Source organism: Ovis canadensis, chromosome 12 (assembly GCF_042477335.2).
Source record: "Ovis canadensis isolate MfBH-ARS-UI-01 breed Bighorn chromosome 12, ARS-UI_OviCan_v2, whole genome shotgun sequence".
Lineage (NCBI taxonomy): Eukaryota > Metazoa > Chordata > Mammalia > Artiodactyla > Bovidae > Ovis > Ovis canadensis.
The window spans coordinates 77,888,830-77,907,846 of NC_091256.1; the positions used below are offsets into that span (position 1 = coordinate 77,888,830).

General features: G+C 38.9%; 1 protein-coding gene across 1 annotated transcript in view; it reads left to right on the forward strand.

Moving 5' to 3' along the window:
* Positions 1–19,017, forward strand: part of HMCN1 (hemicentin 1) — a 543,718-nt gene that overhangs the window by 320,919 nt on the left and 203,782 nt on the right. Inside the window, exons 34-36 of the mRNA XM_069546297.1 lie at positions 918–1,087; positions 2,516–2,670; positions 9,687–9,810. Of these exons, the coding sequence (XP_069402398.1) occupies positions 918–1,087; positions 2,516–2,670; positions 9,687–9,810 (449 nt within the window). The remainder of the gene's footprint in view (positions 1–917; positions 1,088–2,515; positions 2,671–9,686; positions 9,811–19,017) is intronic.

The following is a 19,017-nucleotide window of genomic DNA, read 5'->3' on the forward strand; positions in this document are numbered from 1 at the left end:
GTTTTAGGATTGTGTGTGTTTTGCTGGTTAATGTTATCTAAACATTGGAAGTGAGAAACATGTAGGAACATTTGCTTCTTTCTGTAGCTCTGCATTAATAGAAAAATGAAGACCTGTACACATAGTTCTTCAGTTTCCCTACAATACGCCAACTTCTTTTTAAACTTTTTCTTTTCCTGATTTCTAGTTTATTTCATAGAATGAGCAAATGGGAAATTAGGCAGGTACATAATTGAGAATATGTATATATCATGCTCTTCTGTGTTGTGCTGAGTCACTTCAGTTGTATCTGACTCTTTGCAAGCCTGTGTACTGTAGCCCACCAGGCTCCTCTGTCCATGGGAGTCTCCAGGCATGAATACTGGAATGGGTTGCCATGCCCTTCTCCAGGGAGTCTTCCCAACTCAGGGGTTGAACCCATGTCTCTTATATCTACTACATTAGGCAGGCAGATTCTTTACCACTAGTGCCACCTGGGAAGCCCAAATATATGTGTGCTGCTGCTAAGCTGCTGAGTCGCTTCAGTCGTGTCCAACTCTGTGCGACCCCATAGACGGCAGCCCACCAGGCTCCCCCATCCCTGGGATTCTCCAGGCAAGAACACTGGAGTGGGTTGCCATTTCCTTCTCCAATGCATGAAAGTGAAAAGTGAAAGTGACGTCACTCAGTCGTGTACGACTCCTAGCGACCCCATGGACTGCAGCCCACCAGTCTCCTCCGCCCATGGGATTTTCCAGGCAAGAGTACTGGAGTGGGGTGCTATTGCCTTCTCCAAAATATACATGTACACATATATAAATATATAAGTCCAATATATATTAGTTAATGTTTCTCCAAGATAAGGTGGTTGATTGATGACTTAGGAATGCAGTTATTTAAAGTATATCTCCAGACTTCGTTTTGCTTTATTTCTATAGGTGGCTGAAGGACGGCCAGCTCATTGATGAAAGAGATGGATTCAAGATCTTACTAAATGGACGCAAACTGGTTATTGCCCAGGCTCAAGTATCAGACACAGGCCTTTATCGGTGTGTAGCAACAAACACTGCTGGAGACCACAAGAAGGAATTTGAAGTAACTGTTCATGGTATGCTGAAGAAGGGACAGGAACATTTCACGGAAAATTCATTTACACATCGTTTCAGTATCTAATTCAGATTGTGACTCATTAATCTGGATAAATCTTGAATTGTGGAAAGTAGTACAAATTTGAATGTGAATTTGGATGAAAATTTGAGTTAAATAATGGAAAATTTTAAGGCACTTTACTAACACGGAAGATTTAACCACGTGATAACCATGTGAATGAATTGAGATGGAATTTAAATGGTAGGAGATATATTCTGCATAGCATGCAAGGGTCTGAGCAATGAGATCAAGGAAGATAGAAGAGATAGGTAGCAAATGTGAAATAAAGGGGGGTTATAAGCATTCAATGGGGCTTCTCTGGTGGCTCAGAGGTTAAAGCGTCTGCCTGCAATGCGGGAGACCTGGGTTCGATCCCTGGGTCGGGAAGATCCCCTGGAGAAGGAAATGGCAACCCACTCCAGTATTCTTGCCTGGAGAATCCCATGGATTGAGAAGCCTGGTCGGCTACAGTCCACAGGGTCGCAAAGAGTCGGACAGGACTGAGCGACTTCACTTTCACTTTCACTTTGTAAGCATTCAAGCTTTCAGCCAAAACAGAAGGGAGTGTGAATAAAGTCATTTCCAGAAATGGAGCGTGAGGGTATGATGCGGGAACCAGGGCACGTAAGTGCATTCTTGGAACTGGCATAGGGGTTAGAATCGTTACTCTAATGACAGCAGCAAACCTCTGCCAGGCTATTATGTATCTCATTTGCTAGTCGTCCTTGGGAAGGGAAGGACTGGAATAAGAAACTGGAGAGCCTTTGGAAGCTACAAGCAGAGGTTTCTATGAACATCAGTTTCATTCTTCCCAAGCAGACTGGTTTTTTTTTTTTTTTCCCCACTTTTTCAATCCCATGATAGAATATAGCCAATCCCGTTTCTTACTGTCAATTCCAGTTCTTGAGGGAGGAAATCTGGCAAGCCCAGTTTAAATCAGATTACCATCCTGGATTTAATCAGCCCTGCTGGGGACAGATTCATGTGGTATAAATATGGGTACTGGAAATGCACCCTGATTTAATGAGGCAATTCTGGAGAAATGGAAAGTCATAATACATTAGGAAAACAGACCAAAAGTTTGTAAGCCAAACATACATGCGGATTGCATTGCTGTAAACATGTCTTACTTATTCTTTGGCGAATTAGAGATCCTACTTCAGAAATAAGTAACTCTAAAATTGCTAAAAATGATAAATGAAGTGAATGGGTGAATTTATTTTGTAGTTTGTTCTTTTGTCATCTTTTCCTTTCTAAATTTCAAGTTCTGGATCTTTAAGTGTTGAGCCTACTGATTATGGTTTCTGTTCCCTCTCTCCCTCTGTCCCCTCCTCAACTTTCTTTTTTCTTCCTTCCTTCCTACTTTTCTCTTTTCCTTTAAATCTAGTGCCTCCAACAATCAAATCCTCAGGTCTTTCTGAGAGAGCTGTGTTGAAGTACAAGCCCATCGCCTTGCAGTGCATAGCTAATGGCATTCCGAATCCATCCATCACATGGTTGAAAGATGGACAGCCTGTCAACACTGCCCAAGGAAACCTCAAAGTAAGTATGAATATTATTATGTTGAAGATGAGAAAGCTATATAAGGAGCTGTCATATTCTCTTTTCTTAGTTACAGGCTCTCCTGTTGGACAGATTTTGCAGGAAATGCACGAATATATTATGTGTTGTCCTTAGGCTTGTTTAGAATTTAGCTTAATGTTTTGACTCAAAAAATGGAATTAAAGACTAATAACTTTAACAATGATATTGATTTTAACATAGTAGTTGTTATTTGTATTATCTCAATGTATGCCTGTTTTACTTGTTAAAAAAAACCAGTGTCCCATAGATGAAAAGTTCATCAGTACTAAGTCAGAGTATCCCAAATATGTTCACCTTTGACTAGGATTAAGGTGGAATTATAACTGCATAAGCCTAGGTGAAATATGTCTTGGAAAATATTGTTTAGCTTACAGTCTTCAAGATGGCAGAGACCAGTCTCTATGAGTAAGTTCATTTCTGTATGTTTCATACTGAGTATAGTCCCTGGCATATAACTATAGTCAGTACATATTTGTTCAGTTAGGAGATGGGTAGATTGTAAACCTGAGTGATTTAAATGATGCATTTAAAATAATAGATTTTGCTTCTAAGATCAGGTTAATTGACTAAAATGGGCTTGTGCTTTGCTTGAGGTAAGTTTCAAGAATGAGGGATATGCAAAGTTCTTTTCCTGGCAGAAGCGATGCTATCTGTTCATTTATTATTCCTATTCCAAATCTAGTGGAATTAATCTCACACATTTTGTGCTATAAAAGATTTAATATATATCCTTCTAACATAGTACAGGTAAACAACTGCTTACCTGTGAGACAGATATATATATCATATAATCATACAAAAATATAATTGGAGACAGGGATGAGTAATTTTAAGAGAGAGTTTAGAGAGGTTTAAGAACAGATAATAAGAAATGCTGCCTTTGATCATGTGTGGTTTGCAACCCCTGGAGCTTCCCGGGTGTAATCTGAAACCACCCGCTATTCAGAGGGGAGAGAGAGAGCTCAGAAAGAGTCACAGCATTCCAGATTGGTGGCGGCAGATTTAATAAGCAAGGGAACTTACTTTCCAGGCTTGTCTTGAATCTCTGTAAGATGAGTACATCTCATCTGCCTACCAAATCTTAAAAGTTTATATAGAGGCCCTAACTAGGTTTAGTCACATATCCGTTCAGATGGTCTCAACAGCACACTACTATCTCAAGGCTATATCCTTGGGCAGTGTCTAGCACTGGGGAGACGGATGGAATGCATATTCCAAACATGAGGAGAAGTTCAGGAGCCTCCAAGTGCTTGAGTCCAGCTCACAGGTCATGCAGGCGGTCACATCCTCTCAACGACCTCTTCCAAAAGCATGAGGGTGATTTATGAAGAAAGTCTGTAAGCAGAGATCTGAAGAACATATGGAGTTAAATGGAAAAATTAATAGAAGAGAGCTGAGTAGAATCTTTCAGAGAAGTTATTCGTGGGCAAACAAAGGGCAGTATGACACCTCTTGAGAACCTGAAACCAAGCCCTTGGCTTAGGGAAGTAAGAGCAAGGGAGAAATGATATTAGAGAAGATCAGAGGATGGGTGGAAAGTTTTTGAGTAACATTAATGTCTTTATTTTCACTTTAAAGCAATGGGAGATTTTTGAACAGTTTTAAGAGAAAAATGTTTCTTTGAGGCCCTCTTTTGGGTGGAGGGGGTTGCCATTCCCTTCTCCAAGAGATCTTCCTGACACAGGGATTGAACCTGGGTCTCCCACATTGTAGGCAGACACTTTACTGTCTGAGCTACCAGGGAAATATTGGTAGCTCTTACCAGGGAAAGAGCAATATTGCATAGGAGCCTGGAATGTTAGGTCCATGAATCAAGGCAAATTGGAAGTGATCAAACAGGAGATGGCAAGAGTGAATGTCGACATTCTAAGAATCAGCGAACTAAAATAGACTGGAATGGGTGAATTTAACTCAGATGACCATTATATCTACTACTGCAGGCAGGAATCCCTTAGAAGAAATGGACTAGCTATCATGGTCAACAAAAGAGTCCAAAATGCAGTACTTGAATGCAATCTCAAAAACAACAGAATGGTTTCTGTTCATTTTCAAAGCAAACTATTCAGTATCATAGTAATCCAAGTTTATGCCCCAACCAGTAATGCTGAAGAAGCTGAAGTTGAATGGTTCTGTGAAGACCTACAAGACCTTTTAGAACTAACACCCAAAAAAGATGTCCTTTTCATTATAGGGGACTGGAATGCAAAAGTAGAAAGTCAAGAAACACCTGGAGTAACAGGCAACTTTGGCCTTGGAATATGAAATAAAGCAGGGCAAAGACTAATAGAGTTTTGTCAAGAGAATGCACTGATCATAGCAAACACCTTCTTCCAACAACACAAGACAAGACTCTACACATGGACATCACCAGATGGTCAATGCCGAAATCAGATTGGTTATATTCTTTGCAGCCAAAGATGGAGAAGCTCTATACAGTCAGCAAAAACAAGACCAGGAGCTGACTGTGGCTCAGATCATGAACTGCTTATTGCCAAATTCAGACCTAAATTGAAGAAAGTAGGGAAAACCACTTGGAGAAGGAGATGGCAACCCACTCCAGTATTCTTGCCTGGAGAATCCCAGGGATTGTGGAGCCTCGTGGGCTGCCATCTATGGGGTCACACAGGGTCAGACACGAATGAAGTGACTTAGCAGCAGCAGCAGGGAAAACCACTATACCATTCAGGTATGACCTAAATCAAATCCCTTATGATTATACAGTGGAAGTGAGAAATAGATTTAAGGGACTAGATCTGATAGACAGAATGCCTGATGAATTATGGATGGAGGTTCATGACATTGTACAGGAGACAGGGATCAAGACGATCCGCATGGAAAAGAAATGCAGAAAAGCGAAATGGCTGTCTGAGGAGGCCTTACAAATAGCTGTGAAAAGAAGAGAAGCGAAAAGCAAAGATGAAAAGGAAAGCTATAAGCATCTGAATACAGAGTTCCAAAGAATAGCAAGAAGAGATAAGAAAGCTTTCCTCAGTGATCAATGCAAAGAAATAGAGGAAAAGAACAGAATGGGAAAGACTAGAGATCTCTTCAAGAAAATTAGAGATACCAAGGGAACATTTCATGCAAAGATGGGCTCAATAAAGGACAGAAATGGTATGGACCTAACAGAAGCAGAAGATATTAAGAAGAGGTGGCAAGAATACACAGAACTGTACAAAAAAAGATCTGAATGACCAAGATAATCACGATGGTGTGATCATTCACCTAGAGCCAGACATCCTGGAATGTGAAGTCAAGTGGCCTTTGGAAGCATGACTACGAACAAAGCTAGTGGAGGTGATGGAATTCCAGTTGAGCTGTTTCAAATCCTGAAAGATGATGCTGTGAAAGTGCTGCATTCAGTATGCCAGCAAGTTTGGAAAACTCAGCAGTGGCCACAGGACTGGAAAGGGTCAGTTTTCATTCCAATCCCAAAGAAAGGCAATGCCAAAGAATGCTCAAACTACTGCACAATTGCACTCATCTCACACACTAGTAAAGTAATGCTCAAAATTCTCCAAGCCAGGCTTCAGCAATACGTGAACCGTGAACTTCCTGATGTTCAAACTGGTTTTCGAAAAGGCAGAGGAACCAGAGATCAAATTGCCAACATCCACTGGATCATGGAAAAAGCAAGAGAGTTCCAGAAAAACATCTATTTCTGCTTTATTGACTATGCCAAAGCCTTTGACTGTGTGGATCACAATAAACTGTGGAAAATTCTGAAACAGATGGGAATACCAGACTACGTGACCTGCCTCTTGAGAAACCTGTATGCAGGTCAGGATGCAACAGTTAGAACTGGACATGAAACAACAGACTGGTTCCAAGTAGGAAAAGGAGTATGTCAAGGCTGTATATTGTCACCCTGCTTATTGAACTTATATGCAGAGTACATCATGAGAAACGCTGGGCTAAAAGAAGCACAATTTTCAAGATTGCCGGGAGAAATATCAATCACCTCAGATATGCAGATGACACCACCCGTATGGCAGAAAGTAAAGAGGAGCTAAAAAGCCTCTTGAGGAAAGTGAAAGAGGAGAGTGAAAAAGTTGGCTTAAAGTTCAACATTCAGAAAATGAAGATCATGGCATCTGGTCCCATCACTTCATGGGAAATAGATGGGGAAACAGTGGAAACAGTGTCTGCCTTTATTTTTGGGGCTCCAAAATCACTGCAGATGATGATTGCAGCCATGAAATTAAAAGACACTTACTCCTTGGAAGGAAAGTTATGACCAACCTAGATAGCATATTCAAAAGCAGAGACATTACTTTGCCAACACAGGTCTGTCTAGTCAAGGCTATGGTTTTTCCAGTGGTTATGTATGGATGTGAGAGTTGGATTGTGAAGAAAGCTGAGCCCCGTAGAATTGATGCTTTTGAACTGTGGTGTTGGAGAAGACTCTTGAGAGTCCCTTGGACTGCAAGGAGATCCAACCAGTCCATTCTAAAGGAGATCAGTCCTGGGTGTTCTTTGGAAGGAATGATGCTAAAGCTGAAACTCCAGTACTTTGGCCACCTCATGCGAAGAGTTGACTCATTGGAAAAGACTCTGATGCTGGGAGGGATTGGGGGCAGGAGGAGAAGGGGATGACAGAGGATGAGATAGCTGGAAGGCATCACTGACTCGATGGATATGAGTTTGAGTGAACGCCGGGAGTTGGTGATGGACAGGGAGGCCTGGCGTGCTGCAATTCATGAAGTCACAAAGAGTCGGATACAGATGAGCAACTGAACTGAACTGAACTGCAGAGAAAAATGACATGAGCAGGCTTACATTTTCAGGAGTTACCTAGGCCTTTTTGATGAAAGAATTTAAGGAGTCAAGAGTAGATATGTGGAAATCAGTTGAATTTATTTGTTTTTCTCTAGGAGAGAAAAGATAGAAATTTGGACTCATATACTGGCCACAGAGGTGAAGATACATGGATATATTTGACAGTTATTTACTGATTAAATCATTAGGGCTTGATTATACATTGTTGATAAAAGGTGAGGGAGTGGGGAATATCAAGAAAAACTAGTAGGCATCTAGTATACAGAAGTGCATAGATGGTGATGCCATCCAGTGAGAAAGATTTTGGAGACAGACAAGTTTGAGGGGGAAAAACTATGAGTTTTAGACTTTTCAGGGTTAAGAAGATCTTGAAATAAATGAGTTGAGATGCTAGGGAAACCATTGAATATATGGTCTTGGAGCTCAAAGTATAGCTGGAGATATTGATGCTTTATGACTTTTGAAACTCATGGACAGGGATGACTTAATTCAAGGGCAGCAGAAAGTGAGAAGAAACAGAAGAGAAAACTGATGTAACGCAGAGTCTTAAGAAATTATGGCACTTTTTAAACGCCACATGTGAAAGTCCAGAAGTGAATATAAGTATGTGAATGTGCTGCTTGCCATGTTTAGTACAGTATGGCTGGAGAAGAAGTTAAGTGAGAGTGTCCATGGCAGTGTATAGAGAGGTCATCTGGGGTCAGAATGTGGTGAGCCTGGAAGCCTTTGCTGAGCTCCAGTTGCGTTCTGGGCAAAGTGGTGAGCCATGCATGAGCTTTGAAGGGGGACTGGTAAAAGGATCAAATTTGCATTTTAGACAAATTATTCTGGCAACAGTATGCAAGGCAGATTAACAGTTTGGGAGGCTGGAGACACTGGAATATAAATTAAGGAGCTATTATAATCCCACAGAGGCTGTGAGAATGGAGACGAGGGATCTGAGAAACATAGCATTGCCTAATTACTAGGAGAGTCAAAGCAGCCTGTGAAACCCAGAGGACCTGTGCCATTTAACAAGACTGGAAACATGACCTGAGAATTAGGTTCAGAAATACGGGGAAAACAGTTGTAAGCTTTGTTTTGGATGTGTTACATTTCATATGCTAACTTGTCCAGCAGACAGTTGGAAGCTCAGGAGAGAAGTTGAGGCCAGTGCTGTAAATTTAGGAGCCTGCACAGGATTCTTCATCAAAGACATGGGTTTGGATGGAAACTATCAGAAAGCCAAGTTCCCTGTTTCTGGGACAGGAGGAGGAAACAGGTTCTGTAATCTACTAAGAAAGTCAGAGTGAGAACTGAGGGAGTGCTGTCTCTTCAGCTACCGGAGAGCAGAGTGATTGAGGAGTAGGAAGCCCACAATGCCAAATGCTGTAGAATGAGCTCACTGCCTAGGCTGCTGGGTGCTGTGATTAGAAGTTACTAATGGGACTTCCCTGGTGGTCCAGTGCTTGGGACTTTGCTTTCCAATGCAGGGGGTTCAGTCTCTAGTTAGGTAGCTATGATCCCGCATGCCTCGCGGCTGAAAAAAACCAAAACATAAAGCAGAGGCAATCTTGTAACAAATTTAATAAAGACTTTAAAAATGGTCCATGTGAAAAGAAATCTTTAAAAAGGAAGTTACTGCTAACCCCTGAATAATCAGTTTCAAAGTATAACCACAGAATCACTAGTTCTAAAATGGTAGAGGCCGGTTGTTATGTGCTTAAGAGGGAAATAAGGAAAACCAGACAGGAGGAAATTTATCTGCATTTCCATTACTCATATTTTATAACTTTTATTGTTTTTCTGGCCCCTGTGACCATTTAATCAAAAAAGATTGTTGTTTTAAAACTATTTATGAAGTGTTATATAAATATAACCATGTTTTTTTTTTCAAATAGCTACATTTTCATCACATACCTCATAGTTGCAGTGTGAATGCCTTTTTATTCAGTGGACTTTTATGACTATACCAGCAGGCTGGCCTTAGGTAACTTTGTGTTTTCCAAGGCGTAAGAAAAGCTTTTCAATCAAAATAGTCTGTTTTCTTGTGCATGATGCGGTGATCTGGCTCTAATTTGTCAAAAGGTAATTAAGATAGCAGCATAAAAATATAATTAGATATTATAACCTTAAATGAGTTTGTCTCTTTAGCAAATATTTTCACGTCCACATATAAAGTACAGAATGCTGCCATACTTTCTGATCCCAATTAGATACAGTCTTCTGGTCGACTTCTACAAATTGCCAAAGCCCTGATGGAAGATGCTGGCAGATACACGTGTGTGGCCACCAATGCAGCTGGAGAAACACAGCAGCTCATTCAACTGCATGTACATGGTAATGGCACCTCCATGTCTTAACAAAAGAGTATTTCTAGGGTCTTTTTAAAAAAACATATTGGGCCCATTTTTATTGAATTGTAATGTAAAAGAAATGAGTGTTTATTTTAGTCTGTATGAGAAAAGTATATAGTTTACATTATGGCCATTACTCATATTGAACATCTTCAGTTTTCATGTTCTCAAGTAGATATACTAGGGCTCGTAAACAAATGCACTACCTTGTGTTTTAATTGTTTGAATTCTGTCAGCTGATAGCATTGTACGGATAACTTTGGTTGAAAAACCAGAAGTTGCAGGTTTTTTCCTCTGCATTGTCTGTGATTATCTTGCCTGCCTAAAAGATTAATTTTTTGAAGCTAGAAGTGAGTAGAAGCTTTCTTTGACTGAGGATCTTCCCTCGTGTACTTTAAACAAAAAATCTGAGTGGCCATGGAATGCCTCATGAATAGTGCAACTTCGCAGTAAACTTGAAAGACTCCCTGACTGTCATTGTGAGACTTCAGATCTGTAGAGGTTCAGCAGAAAGGACCAAGAATTGAATGTTTGGACTTTCATAATTCAGCCAAGGATATTTACAGAGAGCTAGCGAAGAACTCCTTGTACACTTCATTCATTTTCTCTAGTTCATGTGATTGCTTGTTAAGCCTTTTATTCATTCATTCCATCCATTCATTCATGTATTCACCCCATAATTACTAAGTGATCTTAACCTGAAATAACAACCCAGCATTTAGCTTAACTCCGGGTCTATAGTAGAAAGTCAGTAAATGTTTGACAAATGAAAGAGTAAATAATAAGTGAATGAAAAAATTTTGTGTGAACGTTGAATTCTTCTAATCTGTTTCTTTACATGTTTTCTTTTAATTAAATCACCCAGTTACAAAAATTCAAATGATCAATTCTCAAAATGTTTCCAATAAACGCACTTTATTCTTTCCCCCGTTTTTCAGATATGAACATCTGCCTTATGTCATATACACAAACCATATTTCTTAGAGGACCTTTAGTTTTTCATTGAATAATTAGCTGAATGATCAATATCTGACTGTAACCATCTTGGAATTGTCTCACCACACTTGGGGGTTAGGGGACAGATTGACTGCTCTTCCTTAAGTTGCCTAGAATTTACCTCATTCCTTGTGAGGCCTTCTGTATGTTTCCAGTGCTCTTTGCCAGCTGTCTCCAGCATTTACTCAGACCTCAGCTTCCATCTAAGAGTGTGCTGGCGGTGGGCCTGGTCTCCTTCCCCATTTTCCTGCCCTGAGTCTCCTTGTCTCCTTTTTGTACAGATTATTTATCTTCTCCTTTCCAATAGCTTCAATCCTAATCTGGTCTCCCATTGCTGGCTAAGAGGCAGCAGTTGAGTTGGATAGCATGATATGTTGCCATCATCTCAGGCACTGGACTGATGCCAACTTTGGTTTAAATTCTTTGTTAACCATGATTTGTATAACTTTGAGCAAGCCACTTATTTAATCTCTCTGAGTATCTGACTTGAAGAGTGCTTTTGAGGTTTAAAGGTTTTAGATATAATAATCTCCCACTTCTACTCTTTTAGAAGTTGTCCAGGAAAGAGAAGTTATTTGTTCTCTAGACTTCTTTAAATTACTTAAATGAAGACTCTGTAGTGAAGAAGAGAACATGTCCCCAGAACTGGGAAGAACCAGACCTCAGTATTTGGGGCTCCCAGACTTGCATTCATAAAAATCATATGTATTGCTTTTTAGAAATTCATCTTTGTGGACACTTTCCCACATCTCATGAAACAGCATCTCTCATGCAAGTAATCTGAGCCTTTACGTGGAGAAACAATGGCCCAGACTGTAAAGACTGGTCTAGAGACTTGCTAGTGTAGTCAAGACTGACTGAAGACTAGAGTCCGTGAAAGAACTCGAGTATCCCATCAAACACAGGGCAACAACAGAAAAGAAAACAGCAGATCCAATATCTGAGAAAACACAAGTCTATCAACATACTGTCTAACTATGGTAACAAAATATATGTTAGCAGGTGACTGTAGCCATGAAATTAAAAGACGCTTACTCCTTGGAAGAAAAGTTGTGACCAACCTAGAAAGCATATTCAAAAGAGGGACATTACTTTGCCGACTAAAGTCCGTCTAGTCAAGGCTATGGTTTTTCCTGTGGTCATGTATGGATGTGAGAGTTGGACTGTGAAGAAGGCTGAGCGCCAAAGAATTGATGCTTTTGAACTGTGGTGTTGGAGAAGACTCTTGAGAGTCCCTTGGACTGCAAGGAGATCCAACCTGTCCATTCTGAAGGAGATCAACCCTGGGATTTCTTTGGAGGGGATGATGCTGAAGCTGAAACTCCAGTACTTTGGCCACCTCATGCGAAGAGGTGACTTGCTGGCGACGGAATGAAACACCAACACTGCAGAGTGGTTTGAATCTTTATATTTTAACACTTGCTTCTTACAGCTGCTTTATTTTATATCCCTTGCACAACAACCTACAGGGCAAGTTGCCAAGCACTATGATTCAGAGACTATACGGTGCGCAGGCGCAGGGCGAGATAACCTTTACCTTGACTTATTTACTGCAGCTAAGACTTTGTTTTGGGGAACTTCCTTATCAACTTAGAATCCGTTTTGTCCCTGGGTCTGTTCCTTTTGAGGAATCAGAGAAACATCCTTGTGTGCAAGAAATGTTCTTTTCCCACGGGAACAAACAGGATTCTTAGCTGAACATCTCGTTTGCAAGAATGTTCAGCCCTGGTTGAGAGTCTCATTTGCAAGCACTTCTCACCCTTCCTTATAGCTAGTTCCCTACACTGGGCAGAACATCTCGTTTGCAAGAATGTTCAGTCCTGGTTGAGAGTCTCGTTTGCAAGCACTTCTCAACCTTCTTTATACCTTGTTCCCTACATTGACTCATTGGAAAAGACTCTGATGCTGGGAGGGATTGGGGGCAGGAGGAGAAGGGGACGACCGAGGATGAGATGGTTGGATGGCATCACTGACTCGATGGACAGAGTTTGAGTGAACTCCGGGAGTTAGTGATGGACAGGGAAGCCTGGCGTGCCACGATTCATGGGGTCACAAAGAATCGGACACAACTGAGCAGCTGAACTGAACTGAACTGAACTGAAGAGATTCAATTAGAGTACACAAGTGGAAAATCATCAGAGACAAGGAGGAGGCTGGAGGGTATCTGGGTTAGCGTGAAAAAAGAGAGAAACACAACACTGGTGATTGTAAGGATTTTTTTAAAACTACCAGACTAGTCAGAAAATATAAAAGTCTTCTTGATATGAATTACCATAGAATAGAAGTAAGATATATTACTAGCTGAAAATGTTTCCCCTGAAAGGATCTTGACTTGTCTGGATAACATTTCATCAACCTGAAGGAAGAATAAATGATGAAGTGAACTTCTAATCTAATATTGATCGTGATCAACCTGGAGGAAGTAGTTAACATGACATGTGACAGGAATATGAACAGAAAGTGATGTATCATCTTGGCCTTCGTGATGGCTACGTCACATTGGAGGGACATGGTTCCAGACTTGATCCTGTCCTCTTTCATATTTATATTCATAATTTCAGGGAGAATTGGGGATGTTCAAAAAGATGTAGGAATTTCTAAGGGATTAGTTGATGGATTTCACAAAGACCTCAGAGGTTAAAAGTGACAAATTAATCAGAGGCAAAAAAATTGCATATGAATAGGGAGAGAGTGGCTTAAAGATATCACACATTGAATTACTTGAAATATTAATGACTCTCTCTAATTATTAATTTGATAATTCAATTTTGTGATAAAGCTAAGAAGTCAGTAATAGAAGTTTGCAGTAGCCTTTTTATACTCTTGCTTTCTCTGTGCCTCCAAAGTATTATATCTAAGCCTGGTGCTATGTATTAAGAGGGACATTGAAAAATCTATAGGCAAGCAACTGTCATTTAATTATATCTTTTTTTGTTTAACCAATCCTATAGCTGTTTTTAAAATTAGGATTTGTTTTAATCCCAGGAGTAACACACTCAGCAAGCGAGTCTTTTCTATCCATACAATTGTCATCCAAAAGTATTCAGTCCTAAGAAACTCAGCTTTCAAATTGCTTATTATTTTGCTTTTCTATAAAAAAGGAGTGTAGATGCATCCATTTTTCTCAAACATGGAAAAAAGTGTTTCCAAACGGTGGAGTAAGGGTGCGTGGTCTCCTGGACTGGAAATGAAGTCATGATCACGAGAAGGGGAGCATTCTTATGATCCCCTGGGTTTTCCAGGGGAAGTTCTATTATAGACGGCAGAGGCTCTCAGTAGGTGGTCCTTTTGATGATCAAAGTTTCATAATTCTGGAAGTTCTAATTCTCTAGACCAAACTATGAAATTATATTTAAACCTCAGATACTTGCCAAGCGAGACAGGTGTTTCCACAAACAAACGATTCTTTGGGGTCTAATGGCTCAAGCATTCATCTGCACGTAATTATTTTCTTAGCCAAAATCAACCAAGGTGAAGCACCCAGAAGTAGACTATTGTGGTGAAAAGCTTTGAACTGGGGCTTCTACACTCCAAGTATTATCTGGAGGACAGTGGGCTTAGACGCGAACTTTTTAAAAGCTTGGTTTTCTCATCTGTAAAATGGAAAGGATGAAGATAATACCACAATCAGGGAAGTTGTTCTGAGGAATCAATGCAAGACTAGACATGAAAAATATAGCCTGGTGTCTGGTTCCTGGTCATCATCTGTAAATAGCAGCTTGATGACTGTTTTGGCCAAACACGTATTTGGCCTCTGGCCCTGCTCATTACACCAACATTTTAACAAATATATCTAATGTCCTGCTGTCTTTCCTGCTGGCCAGGAACTATTTTGTGTCTGTATTACTTGTCTGGCTAAAACATTAGTAGAGCACCCTTAATTTTATTATTTGGATCTATTTGCTTGGCTAAAATATGCTAACACCCACTTAAATTGTTTTTTCTATATCGTTTTTGTATTTTGTGTAATAGCTCACTTGTGGCCTAGAGGAGACTTGAGAATATTGTAGAGAACTTTTCTCTTTTAAAGGATAACTTTAGTTCAGGGCTCTACTATGCTGTTTTCTTGGTATTGGTGAATTTATTATTCACTGTATGATAATTTTCGTGGTTAGGGAGTCTCCAAGGCACTTTTGATCAGTTATGTATTAATTCAACTTTTGCCATGATTTGAAAAAAATGCATTAATGTCTCTGAATGATTAAAGTAATAGGCAAAATTTAGACCCATAATACGTTCAGATGAAGGTATTTTGATTTTGGCATGATACATGCCTGGAGCTTTTAGAAGAAAGAAAACCAGTAACTCGAATAGAGTTCAATCTTCTACTTAGAGTACACAGGATGCAGACATCTTATTGTTATCACAAAATATTATTACCTTACTAATTCTTCTTCTACAACAGTGTTCACCTAAATTCAAAATTCCAAGACCATCTCTTTGTGCTAGAAGGGAATAATAGTATTTATATTTTTATTTAGTTTTTGTGTTAAGTGAATGAGCACCATTTATTGAAAAGGCTAATCTTTCCCCCCCGGACTTCCCTGGTGGCTCAGATGGTAAAGCGTCTGTCTACAATGCGGCAGACCTGGGTTCAATCCCTGGGTTGGGAAGATCCGCTGGAGAAGGAAATGGCAATCCACTCCAGTACTATTGCCTGGAAAATCCCATGGACAGAGGAGCCTGGTAGGCTACAGTCCATGGGGTCGCAAAGAGTCGGACATGACTGAGTGACGTCACTTACTTCACTTAATCTTTCCCCTACTGAATGGCTTGGCGTGTTTTCTGAAGTCATTTGATTGTACATGTAAGGGTTAAATTTCTCTAAAATCAATTCTGTTCCATTGCCTAATTGTGATTCTTTTTTTTTTTTTATAATCATTTTATTTTTTTTTTCTTTTTAACATTTTAGTTTTTTATTTTTTAAATTTTAAAATCTTTAATTCTTACATGCATTCCCAAACATGAAACCCCCCTCCCACCTCCCTCCCCATAACATCTTTCTGGGTCATCCCCATGCACCAGCACCAAGCATGCTGCATCCTGCGTCAGACATAGACTGGCGATTCAATTCACATGATAGTATACATGTTATGACAGTACCACTCTGTCTTTTATTCTTTTTTTCCCAGCTTTATCGAGATATAATTGATGAATAAAATTCATTACATTTTAAGTGTACCATGGGATGATTCAATGTATATATACTTTGTGAAATATTATTACAATCAAATTAACATATCCACCATTTTACACAGTTACTATTTTTGTGTGTGTAGTGAGAACATTTCAGATCTACTGTGTTACCAGTACATTATTTAGTAGTACAATAGGCACCATGGTGTACATGTAGACTCCCAGAACTTGGTTAATGAAGGGTTGTACCTTTTGACCAGTATCTCCCCATTTCCCCCACCCCCCAGCCCCTGGTACTACCATTCTATTCTCAGGTTCTATGAGTCAACTCTTTTTAAATTCCACATAAAATTGAGATCATATAGTATTTATCTTTCTCTGTCTGGCTTATTTCACTCAGCATAAGGTCCTATAGTTTCATTCAGGTTGTTTCAATGACAGAATTTCCTGCTTTCTTGTGACTGAGAAGTATTCCGTCTGTCTGTCTGTCTGTCTGTCTCTCTCTCTCTATATATATAAATAATGCATGACAGTGCATATAATAAACACACAAATTAGAGGGAATGAGAGAGAGAGAAAGACAGCATCTTTATTATCCATTCATCTATGGACACTTAGATTGTTTCTGTGTCTTGGCTTTTGTAAATAATGCTGCAGTGAACATGGAAGTTATAGGTATCTTTGAGATACTGATTTTAGTTGCTTCAGATATATAACCAAATATGGAATTGCTGGACCGTATGGTAGTTCTATTTTTAACGTCTTTGAAGAAAGTTCATGCTGTTTTTTAGTGGTCATTACATTTACATCCCTACTGAGAGGGTATGAATTTCTTTTTTTCCACATTCTCACTAACACTTGTTATTGCTTGTATTTTTTATAACCATCCTAATGGGTGTGAGGTGATAATTCACTGTGATTTTGATTTACATTTCCCTGATGAGTACTGATGGTGAGCTCCTTTTCATGTACCTGTTGGCAATTTGTATATCTTCTTTGAAAAATTGTCTATTCAGGTCCTTTGCCCATTATATATTTGTATTATTTATTATTTGTTGGTGGTGGGTTTTTTTTTTTTTTGCTATTGAGTTGTCTAAGTTTCTTCTATATTTTTATTATTCACCCTTTATTATATATATGGATATGACACCAAAAGAACAAACAATAAAAGCAAAATAAACAAGTGGAATTACATCAAACTGAAAAGCTTCTGCAAAGTAAAGGAACCCATCAGAAAAATGAAAAGCAACTTACAAAATGGAAGAAAATATTTGCAAACCACATTTTATATATATATATATATATATATATGCATTTATTGTTCATGCTTTTGGTGTCATATCCAAGAAATCATTGCCAAGAACACTGTCAGGGAACTTTATTCTTACGTTTTCTTCTAGGAGTTTGTGGTTTCAGGTCTTACATTTAAGTCTTTAATACATTTTGAGTTAACTCTTTAGTATAATACTGAATTGAATACAGTTCTAGATTTTCATATGTTGAGCCAAACCTGCCCTTCTGGAATAAATTCCTGTTAGTCATGGTGCATAATATGTTTTATGTGTTGCTGGATTCACCTTACTAGTATTTTTTTGATGATTTTTATGTCTCTTTTCATAAGAAATATTGATCATAGTGTCCTTTTATTGACTCTCTCTGTCTGGTTCTGTTATCATGTTACACTGACCTCCTAGAATGATTTAAGAAGTGTTTCACTCATTCTCTGCTTTATTTTGAAAGAGTTTGTGAAGGACTCAGTTTAATCCTTGAATGTTTGGCAGAATTCACTATTAAAGCCATTCTCCAGTTTTGTGAGTATGTATGTGAAGGATTTTTTTTTAAATTATTATTAATGCAATTTGTTTTTACGTGTCTATTCAGATTTTCAGTTTCTTTTTGAGTCTGTGTCAGTAGTTTGTATCTTTCTAAGAAATTATCTATTACATCTAGGTTATGACCTAATTGTTGGCACAAAACTGTTTATAATATTACTGTATAATTGTAATTCTGTAAAGTTGGTAGCAATGACCCTTGTTTCTTTCCTGATCGGAGTAATTTGGTCTCCTCTTTTGTGTTGTCTTGGTCAGTTGGGCTAAAATTTTGTCTCTTTTATGGATCTTTCAAAAAACCAGAGTTTAGTTTCATTGGCTTTCTCTTTCTTTCTATTGTCTATTTTTGCTCTATTCTTTATTATTTCCTGTATTCTGCCTGCTTTGGGTTTAGTTTACTCTTTATTATTCTGATTTCTTTAGGTGGAATGTTAGGTTACTGATTTGAGTTTTTAATATAGTTGTTTACAGCTATGAATTTCACGTTTAAGTGTTGCTTTTATGTGTATCCCGTAAGTTTTAGTGTGTTGTATTTTTATTTTAATTTATCTCAGGGAATTATGTAACATCTTATATGATTTCTTCTTTGAGAATCATGTTATTTAGGAGTGTGTTATTTCATTTCTACATATTTGTGAATTTCCCAACTCTTCTGTTATGATTGATTCATAATTTCATTCTGTTTTGGTTTAAAAACATACTTTGTATGATTCAATCCTTTTAAATGTCCTGAGACTTCTCTTATAGCCTAATATATGGTTTATTCTTAAAAATATTCCATGTGCACTTGAGAAGGATGTTGATTTTGCTCTTCTTGTGTGGACTATACTATGTGTATCTATCTCTTGATTTATAGTGTTGTTGAAGTCTTCTATTGTTGATTTTTGTCTAATTGTTATATCCATTATTGAAAGTGGAATATTGATGTCTCTGACTATTATTGTTGAATTGTCTTTCTTCCTTAGATTCTGCAAAATTTTCCTTCCATGTATCTAGAGACTCCATTGTTTTGTGAATGTGTACATTAGTTACTCAGTTGTTTCTGACTCCTTGCGACCCCATGGACTGTAGCCCACCAGGCTCCTCTGCCCATGGTATTCTCCGGGCAATAATACTGGAGTGGGTGGCCATTCATTCCCTTCTCCAGGGGATCTTCCTGACCCCAGGATTGAACCCTGGTCTCCTGCACTGCAGGCAGATTCTTGGCTGGAAAATTCCATGGACAGAGG